The following is a 10,257-nucleotide window of genomic DNA, read 5'->3' as shown; positions in this document are numbered from 1 at the left end:
TCTGTACAGACGCATTCAAATATTTAATGACACGTATTTTCAAATGAATGCTATTTTTATGAAAAGGTACATTAATAAAATGCAATAATATGGACGAAAGAACTTTTTTCTTTATTATTCATACACGTTTAAGACTTTTTTAGAAAGAAAATTTGACAGTTTATTTTTACTCTATGACGATAAATATTTTGAAACATTTGGCGCGCCGTACCATAACACAGTGAATATATTATTGTCATGGTACTACCATATGGTGTTGTGGTTTGCTGAGTCGCAAACAAAACTGCCAGTGACCTGTGACGTCCATTGTCAAACTCCATAACTACAGCGTCGGAAGGTGTATTCGTGAAAGTTGGGCTTTCCTGACAGTAGAAAGTGGTCGTGTATGATCCTTTCAAGGCATATAACGCCATAATCATATCAGTTAACTTCTGTGTTCTATAATATATACTTCTTTCAACTCCCCAACGGGCGAACGTTCGTCTGGCATGATCTTGAGTCGAAAACAAAACATTCTTCTAATAAAAATCACGAACTCTAGCATTTTATCCCGTATGATCATAGGGTACAATGGCGTGTATATCAGAACACGAGCCTGATTTGTTATATGCTTTGAATATGTAAAATAACATTTACCAGTGGCAAAAATGTTCAAATCTATTCGTTGACTGAACTTTTTAAATGCGTTCTGTATCTCGCATGGGAGTAGTAATTTCACAATCACTCCCCGTCTCTATGATAACACCACTTTCAACGCGATACATAACAGTTGCTGAAGACCTCTCTATTACAATATAGACTCGCTTCTATTGTCTATGATATTACATATGCACAGTCTCCCCGCAAAGAATGCCTAATATGCTAAATGAACTGCTGGACTCTATTAGAGAGTCACATTTATGTGTGGGTATGACACGAGATTATACAGCAGTATCATCATTGTTCATATAAAGATGTTCAACAGGTGATATCTCAAATTCTTACACCCGGTCATTCCCCACAGCGCTCAGAACAATGGCTCTTGAAGAAGCGGGTGTTTTTTTCGCAGAATGTTGCGCTAAAGACCAATACGCACAATACGCAAGCGTGGATGTAAACTTAACAAAGTGAATAATGCACACTAAAACAAGGTGTAATATTCATGAAAAGTGATTTATTTTACTTTACATTTTAAAAAAGTCAGCCCCGATAGTTGACTGATTCATAAAAAACAACAGCGTAACGCTGTACTGTGACGTATGTCTACAATAATAGACAAAACATATAAAAGTAGAAAAAAGGCATATGGTCTCTTATGAAAATATAGACAAGCAGTATTCCTATGTTTCTTCCTAAAGAGAACTGTATTTTTATCATCGAAATCTTCAAAAACCAATGGAACTGTACATTTCATCTATAAAGCTGTAATTGAATAAAAAGCGCCATATTCTAGATTATCAAAAACCAGCCTGAAGACTGTTAAAAAAATTAAATAATAACTCTGATTGCACAATCGATACATGTTAGAAGAAACCCTTACATCAACATAGCTATTAATTTTATAATGCATCTACACGGTATATACAGCACGGTTATAGTGTATATTTTTTGTCTAATATTGAGGAAAGGCTCTTTTTCTGCTACGTTTCTACAAAATAAAAGTTCTGAAAAGCTGCCAAACTAGCGGTCACATGAAAGTTGGGTTTTCTCTGGCCAGTAGAAAGAGATTAAAAGAACTGTTTTCTATTTGTCGTACTAATGTTAGGTGACAATTTTTATCGATTTTTGCCTATTTTTTATATAAAATGCTATAGAGACGAAATGTTATAGCCTTGTTTCTTTTAAAAACAAAGAAATGACGCCTTTACGTTAACATACCCGAAATTGTGTTGCTTTAGTATGGTTGGTTAGGAATGGTTAGATAGCGGCAGATGCCACCATGCGATCTCTACATGGTGAAAGTGGGTTGGAAATCACAAGAGGCCGCAATTGGCTGCTTCCAGGCGTACTCTGAAAAGCGAGTGGCAGTTCTGTATTGCGTGTTGTAACTGGTCACTTCACTGATTCTGAAATTAAGTCCGGTGTAGCTGTTGTCATGGAAACCAGAATCGGTCTGGGGTCTGGCTTGCGAATACTGAGTGTCAACGAAACCTTCCGGGAAATCCAACACACCTCTGAGCTGAGACAGAAGTGAACTGCAAGTCTCAGTTAGGGATTCGTCGAATAGTTTGCCTTCAATATTGACCAGGTCGTCGCAGACGTCGTTAGCGGGCTCAGTATACTCACTGTTGCCGTTGTAGCTGTGACTGTCTGTGACTGTAGTCGTTGTCACGTGTTGAGGGCTGTGCAAGTCTGATGTCGGCCCCTGCGGCACAGCTCCGTTTTCAGCTTGCTGTCCGAGAAATGAATTAATCGGAGGCAGTGTGTACGAGTCGAGTTGTAAATATGCACGTGGGGAGTTGCTCGTGTTACAGTCGTATTGTTCGTGTGCACTGGTTGACAACACTTGCGTTACGTCGCTGACAGTGTTTGTAGTTTTAACAGGCTCACTGTTCGATGCAACCGCCAGACTGCAGTCGCTGGTGTTCAGGCCGGCGCCATAGTGATCGCTGAGCGGGGACAGCCTGCTGTCCAGCATGGCTTCGTTGCTATGGACGGAATGCGGTGATGAAGTGTCCGGATAGTAGCCGTTCGAGACAGTGTCAACGGTGTCGACGAAATTCATAGAGGAGAACTCGTTGGACGTGGTATAGCTGCCTGGCAAAGCGCAATGAAGGGAACGTTGGTCGATCGGAGAACTGCGATGATACAGTGTTTCCTCTTGGAATCCCCTCGGCACGCTCTGGTAATTGTTTTCGACCATTTGGATCGGGGAGACTTTCGCCTTGCTGTCGAGTGGGGCGGGGTCTGTAACAGTCGTCATCGCCGTGGCAGCTTTGGATCTGGTGTCGTCGACACGGAACAGATGATCTGGAACCAAGTAAAAAGACAACATAGATGAGAATTCGAAACGAAAATAGGGGGTTCCCATCTCACGAGTTCTTTGTACTTTTGCCCTGCGCTCTGCGTGTTAGGTGGCAAGCTAATTGTGTAGTATAGCCCCCATAACCGGATGCCTACTTACAGTTGGAATAACATTTATCATGAAGTAATTTTTATCATAATGGCTATTGTAATTATCGAAAAAAAAGTAATGATTAAAGCAAAAACGTGACGGGCATTGGTTACCAAAACTTTCTTCTGATATATATTATGACTGCAAATAAATCACTGCAAATTCACAGAGAAGATCAACTCACCGTTGTTTGACCCGCAGTTGTTCTCGTTTTGAAGGCATATTCTCTTCGATTTTTGCTCCGTTTTCATACTATCAAGGTCAAGATCACTGGACGCTCTTTTCGCTCTAGAAGGCTTCACCATGTACAGATCAACGCCGTGGATGAATTGGTTTGTCTGTGAAAATTAAAAAAGAAAATTAAGTATGTACGATATAACAGGACGTACTGCTATGTCGACGCTAGATGGCGCTGTTTTTGTGACGATTTTACTGAATCTATCGCCCAGCTGGCCAACCATTTTTCTCCTTCCATCGTGTGCAACAGGTACCCTAGGATATCGACAATAAGTGTGTTCTATTTGAACATGGTTTGCTAAAGGATGTAAAACCTATTCTTGTAAGTCACAGGTCACCGTCTACTATAAATCTACCCCAAAACTGGTCATTTTTTCTCCTAACTCGAGAGCAACAAGTATCCTCTGATATCGACAAAGATTTTGTTATATTCGAAGCAAATTTAATTATAGATGAAAGTCTAAGGAATTTAACTTACCAGTCCTTCTTTAGCAAAGTAGCTGAACAGTTTGCGATAACGCTTGGTACTCAGACTTCGGCGTGCTTCGGCGGTGAATTTGGCCTCTGGCCGGCGATGGTCGTGCACTCCCTTGGACTGGAAATATATAGCATTGTTCTCGTGACGCCAGAAATGTGTGACTGGGTAACCTCCGTGTCCGCGACACGGTTGGATTTCTAATTTGCCGTTGCAAGCTGGGTTCGGGCATGGCTTTCCTACAGAACAAATCACACATAGATATCAAGATTGGCGATTGTCGACAATAGAATAAATTAAAGTCGTTTTCCCCCTACAAACGACTGTCAGGCAGATGGTAGGATTGCAGAGGGATGTCCATTCATTGCAGTTTCAACACTTCCCATTGTAAATCAGCAATAACAAAGGAGCAAATTCTGGTCATTAACGTCAAGGGACAATATCAACATAGACGCAAACCTACCTTGTTGTTTCTTTCTGGCTTTGTCGCAGATAGCCGGTCGAAGGTTCACTTTTTCGCCGTTTGAAACGGTGCAATCTCTATCGCAAATAACCACTCCCAGACACGACTTCTTCAGGATGGTACACTTGTGGTTGTTGGTGTTACGCATAGCCCAGCCGCTGCTGTGTTTCTTTGCTTCTTGATCCGTGCAACGATAAATGAACCGCATATGGCCATCCGTCCACTCCTCAAAATCGTCATTGATGGTGGGCTGCAACGCAAAGAGAGGGGACGATTTCGTCATACGCCATGCTAAAGGTCAAAACTACGTTACTATGTACAAAATATTTTGGTGGGTTAAGCCCTATGATTTATATCACTCTTATTTATGGTTTGAAAACAAGGACCCGAAGATTTGCAATGAGTAACGCGTTACGTACTGCACTACGAATTACACTGAAGCCAGTATCTGAATGAAGCGCTGGTCGCGAGTGCTTCATTTTTTTAGCACGCGCCTTTGATCGATTTGGCAAACAATACCAACGTAAATCTAGTCTGCACGCGTTGATCCAGAAATCAAGTGCCTGAGTGTATTTAAATTGAATTTAGAATAGAGATGTATTGGTTTAGACAAACCATTGACTATTTAAATTTCCAAAGACCACTTTCAAAGGCGGCTGTACATGCACACGCGACCGTCTGTTTGGACTAAAAGAATGGTTAGAGATCTGCAGCTGTAAAGAAACGAACGACTTACAAATTTCTGTAAAAGATATTGTTTTTGGTAAAGCATACAATGTATATAATGGACTGTCAACAGACTCAATATTGTTTCTGCAGCCAAGAAGAATCGGGCTTTGATTTGCTTTTAAGGCATAAACTATTGTTTAGAGGCAAGACACCGTCACAAATGATATACGGCAAACAAAACCAGCGAGCAAGCGAGAAAACGAGCGAATTGAAGGCTTCTATACAGGACAACAATAACGAGCTTCTTGACTCGAAAGAAGGTCAAAATTAGTATGTAAATAGCGAATTCAGGGTGACTTAATTGACTACCAAACAGTCCAAAGTCCCATATTTGTACGCCCCTCGATGAAACAGAAAGAAGGGTGCAGTTGCGTCGGGGTTGGCGCGCAACCGACCAATTCCGGATTACGTTCGACCAACACGACTACAGGAATTAGCGGATGAATGGCGCGCATTGAATCCAAATGTCACGAACCCTGGTCATTGATATTTCACGAACTCTCTTTTCACATCCCTTCTAGAGCCGTCCATCGCGTCATGTTGATTAGGAGGCGTGATTGTTTGAGGCCTAGAAGACATCGGCGAGCATAAACAATGCGGCTGCGATCTACACGCTATCCCGTCTCTAACCGCGGAGATTTCAAACTTTACGCTTCGACGGTTTTTGCTCGACTCGTCATTGAGGCACGCGTTTTAAGTCAAAACACCCGAGCAGATTGTCAGTCGGAATTAACATAGATTATGCATGAAGAAACTTTGCAGTGTGTAAATCTGGTGAGCCAAAACGTGCACATTGAAGCGGACTCGATTCGCCGTTTCATCTTCAATTCTTTGACAAAACAAAACAAAACCAGAAAGTCAAAGTATCACTACGCCGCAGCCGTCAACAATAGTGACGCAGTGAACACTGTGTATTGAGTATAACACCCCCAACACCCATTTTGAATGCTAAATTGCGTCGTATTACAATTTGCAGTGGGTAATTGATTAACAACTACCGGAAAATCGTCTTTCATATGAACGGCGGATTTATTTGATATTAAGACCAATGTGCGAAAACGTTTGATAAAAACCCTACGCAAATAAGACGACAACGGGCGATATTGTGAAAAGGGGACAATTAGGGGCTGAGAATATTTACTAACGCCGAAATTTAAAATCGTGTCATTGCGACTGCGTTGGGATCGGAAGCCTGTTTCCGGTAATAGAAATTAGAAAATGATACTTACAGTGGGAACACATTGGTCGTTGATGTCCCAATCCCATTCAGAATTGTAGCGGACGTGAGTCGGTATTCTTCGGTAATTTCCGTCGTTCACGGGCATCGTCATCTCTTGGCAAGATTTCCAGTTGAACTTTTCCTGAGAAGAGCGAAAAAGATGAAACTTGTGAAAAAAGTCCGCCACTGATTCTCTTGGTCGCACTTGGTTGCTCTTTCATCAAAAGTAAGTCAGCTGGAGTGAGTGACTCCCGTAGTGCAGACGACGAGAGTGTATGAGAGAGTGCGCTCTCATCTGGCGAGACCATTTTTATATAGGCGTCTCTTCATGAACTTTGATATTTGCTTCTAAATGTAGGGCTCCTCACGCCACAGCTGACCACATGCTGACCAGAGTTGCGTACGCCTACGCAGACGGACACACCAACCGACGCGCTTTGATCGGAAACGTTGGAAAGGTATAAAGAGATAGCTGTATGAGTTCCCAGGGTTCGTAGAGGCAAAAAAAAAAAAAAAAAAAAACAATCGAAAGGGAGGTGAACGAACGAAACGTATTGTAAAAAATGTCCCGACACACAATTGCTCATAGACCCTTAAAAGTAATGTTAGTAATGGTCACGAACTCCGTAAGGAGTAACAACAAAGGCAAATGCTGCCCTCAGCTTACCGTTGCGCTCAAATTGACTGGCGGTGGGATTTGAACACAGGCGAGCTGGCGAAGTTGGCGACACTACGAGTTGGCGGAATGTAAATGATCCAAAATCAGCTCACCCGAAGGGAATCGCACGTCGCTTGCAAGCGGCTGAAGTATGCACTGTTGCTGGTACCCCACTGCAGTTATTTATATAGAGGGTCTATAGCGCTGTCTTTTGTTGTTGAACACGCGACGAGTTACCGACACACGCGACACTTCTTAGCACCTACTCCGGGACATAAAGGCGAAAGGCTTTGACGCCCAACGTTCTATCCTCTCGTTGGCCGACGACATTTGAAAAGGCGATCGGCGCGTGCGCTCAACAGGTTGCCATCAATAGCCGGCACGCTGTTGCATACGGAATTAGTTTTATCAATAGACACCGTCTATTCACTTGTAATCAACGCCTCTCGTGAGCATCCAAGTTTCCAAACTTCTTGGATGGCACGCGGTCGAAATCACAGCCAGCTTTGAAATGCAAATTTTGTAACAGTGTGCGCACTTACTGCTTTGTTTTAGGCGAGTTTTGGATAGTTCATCTGAAATTGCGCCGGTCCCCTAAGTGAAAACTTAAATACAATATAGACCCTTCAACCAGTACAGAATTGTCTGCGATGATATTTATCAAAAAATAAAGAAAACTAGATATTTTGTAACATTCTCTTGTACAGGGACTTCATTACTCATTTTTGACATTGTGCTGTGTTTAAGATTACTTACACAGGCGGAAAATTCCAAGAATTCATCCAGAAAACTCGACATGTATCGGTCAGAAATCGAAACCGATCAAACCGCGATTAGGAGATGTAGTTTTGCTAAACTGCCAACTCGGATTCCTGCAATCACGACACGAAATTTAACGCCGTATGAAGTTTCCGGATATGAGCACCCCTGGCAATACTCAGACCGTTTAGGGCTCATTTACTGATGCCCCCTTTTCCTGCGACATCTCATAAACGAAACACAACCACTTTTTATCTGTTTGGGTGAATTCGACAAGGTGCCGTATTTACAAAACCGTGAATATTCACTACCCTGTGCGTAATTCCATACAATTCCTCTCCCACTATGCTTTTGGAAACGGCAGTCTTTTTTTCCCCTAAACTATAAGTGCCTACAACGAGCAATGAAAATGTACCAATGTCCAGATAACTTTAAATTAGCATAAGCATCTAGTTTCCCCGACAGTGCTTATGAGAAGCCGGCTGCGATTTGATGTTAATTGACTAATTTCGCCGTACGCACCCTTGAGCAAGATCAACCTGTGAAATTCCTTCATTAATTATATTCACAATTTCTGTGTTTCAGAGACTGACAACAGAAAATAAACCAGGAAATCAGGCGTTGGTTAGTTTATTAAGAAAATGTCTTACATACAAAATTTGCAAATTTGGAGCTAAAAGGATGTAACGACGATAATGAACTGAACACGACGCAAGAATTTGAAAACAATAAAACGGAGACGTCGCGCCGCTCAAAATTGACCCACGCGAACAACATCCGCTTGTTATTGTCTCAGTTTAAAGTTTGTAATCCACTATGGTTTGGTATTTGTTTTTTAGATACCAGGCCGTCACGACTTTTTACATTTTTGCCCCCAATTACCGTGTTTTTGAAAATCGCCTTCCAGCAAGAGGTCTTGTTTGTGCGGAGATGCGGCTGTGACGTCACGCAGCGTGGGTTGGCTCTCTCAAGTGCCAATAAATCGAGAAACCAGACGAGTTAACACACTGTGGCTTTTTGTTAATAAAAGATATATGGCTGACGTACGTCAACAAAAAAGCGGCAATTTTGAAAATGATCAAACGTAACACGACCACTCCACAAAGGATACTCTGCCTATAACAACCTTTACTCTCGTTCAGTGTTATAAACGCTCGGTCACTAACCTTGAGATGTGACTTACAAGAACAAAACCTTTCATTCTCAGAAAAACCGATTCAAAAATATGTACAGAGCATTGATATTGTTGTCCATAATTGAAAGAAGCTGGAATATACTCAAGTCACAGGTCTCGCCACAGTGCGATATTTTGACTCCGAAAACGGATTTATTACCGGCGTACCTGCTACTACAAAATTAACAGAACCCAACACATATAAATCTGTGTAGCGGTGGCAAGAACCGAAAATTTCCTTCACAAAAGCAGTTTATGGAAGACATTAAAACAACCAGATGGTATGAAGATTATTACATGCGTTATCGCCCTTCCCCAAGAGCCTACAGGGTATGTACAAGAGAACAGACATATAGACAGGAAAAGAGATAGACCAGAAACAGAGTGGTGGGTACACACAGAGCCAGAAAGATGGGTACAGAGGAAGAAAATGACATATGTGAGAGACAGACAGTATAAGAAGGCAGAGAGATTCACGCGGGCAAGCAGGGAGATAGAAACTCAGATAGAGAAAACGATGGAACAGAAGGGGTTTAGGTTTATTTACTATTTAATAAACACATGTCTGTCTCGACAAAGTAGCGCGAGGCGGGTTTGTACAGTTAGTGTGATGGGTGATTATCATTTCAGGCTGTTGAACTACAGTAGAGATTTTCATTTATAGAGGGACTGTGATTTACCCTTTGAATGACCCAGCGTCCATAAGCAAAGTGGTAGACCTGTAGCTTGTAAGCTTGTAAAAGGGGAGACGCAGAGAATGGAAGAGCTTTAGCCTGACTAGAGTCACAGACGCGAGGGTCCCTGCAGTAGGCTATGATCGATAAAAGCACGCGTCTGTGATATGATAAGAGAAGTTATATAAAACACGCACATTCTGTAAAAGATAGCGACCCCGCAACATCAGTTTATAGAATTCGCGCTCAGTGCCGGCATTGCACGCTAACGGTTTCAAGCGGGATAACGGATACGCACAGGATATTCTTTGAATATTAAACTAAATGTTACGAGCGTAGGGGGTCTAATGTCAGAACATCTAGCGAAATGCACTTCTTGATAACAAAAGAATCTGTTTGCTGACTTCCCAGCATAGTGCCACAGCACAGTCCCTCCTGTGGCCATAGTCTTTTGATCCTAACATAGACATTGGAGCGGATCTGTCTATGATGCTAAGAAAACAAAAGTTTGAAATAGTTTGCAGAACTAAATCTGATTCAGGGTATCTATTTATTTATCATTTCGAGAAACTTTCTTTGTTTGAATACCGTGCGATCCAGAACACTGTTTTTCTTTCACTTATTTTGCCGTGGGTTACGACCCAGTCTTGGTTCTACTCTGTGACAAAAACAAATACATGCAACCATCTTGCCCTGTATATGTATGTTGATTTTGTTTTTGATGTATGGTTGCGTGGAATTCGATGTTTATTTCCTGTGGAAATCACTCGAATTC

The 10,257-nt window shown here is 41.9% G+C and overlaps 1 protein-coding gene across 1 annotated transcript; it reads right to left on the bottom strand.

The window, feature by feature from the left end:
• Positions 1-1,133: 1,133 nt before the first annotated feature.
• Positions 1,134-7,170, bottom strand: LOC139133862 (uncharacterized). The gene is made up of 6 exons (XM_070700630.1): positions 6,885-7,170; positions 6,228-6,359; positions 4,270-4,519; positions 3,810-4,045; positions 3,279-3,432; positions 1,134-2,949 (listed from the first exon to the last, which is right to left on the bottom strand). Exons 2-6 carry the CDS (start codon positions 6,327-6,329, stop codon positions 1,928-1,930), a joined length of 1,764 nt encoding a protein of 587 aa, XP_070556731.1. The 5' UTR covers positions 6,330-6,359; positions 6,885-7,170; the 3' UTR covers positions 1,134-1,927.
• Between the last annotated feature and the right edge of the window lie 3,087 nt (positions 7,171-10,257).

The sequence above is a fragment of the Ptychodera flava genome, chromosome 5 (assembly GCF_041260155.1).
Source record: "Ptychodera flava strain L36383 chromosome 5, AS_Pfla_20210202, whole genome shotgun sequence".
In the NCBI taxonomy this organism is placed as follows: domain Eukaryota; kingdom Metazoa; phylum Hemichordata; class Enteropneusta; family Ptychoderidae; genus Ptychodera; species Ptychodera flava.
The sequence above is the reverse complement of the archived record's forward strand: the minus strand, read 5'-3'. Positions and strand labels throughout refer to the sequence as shown.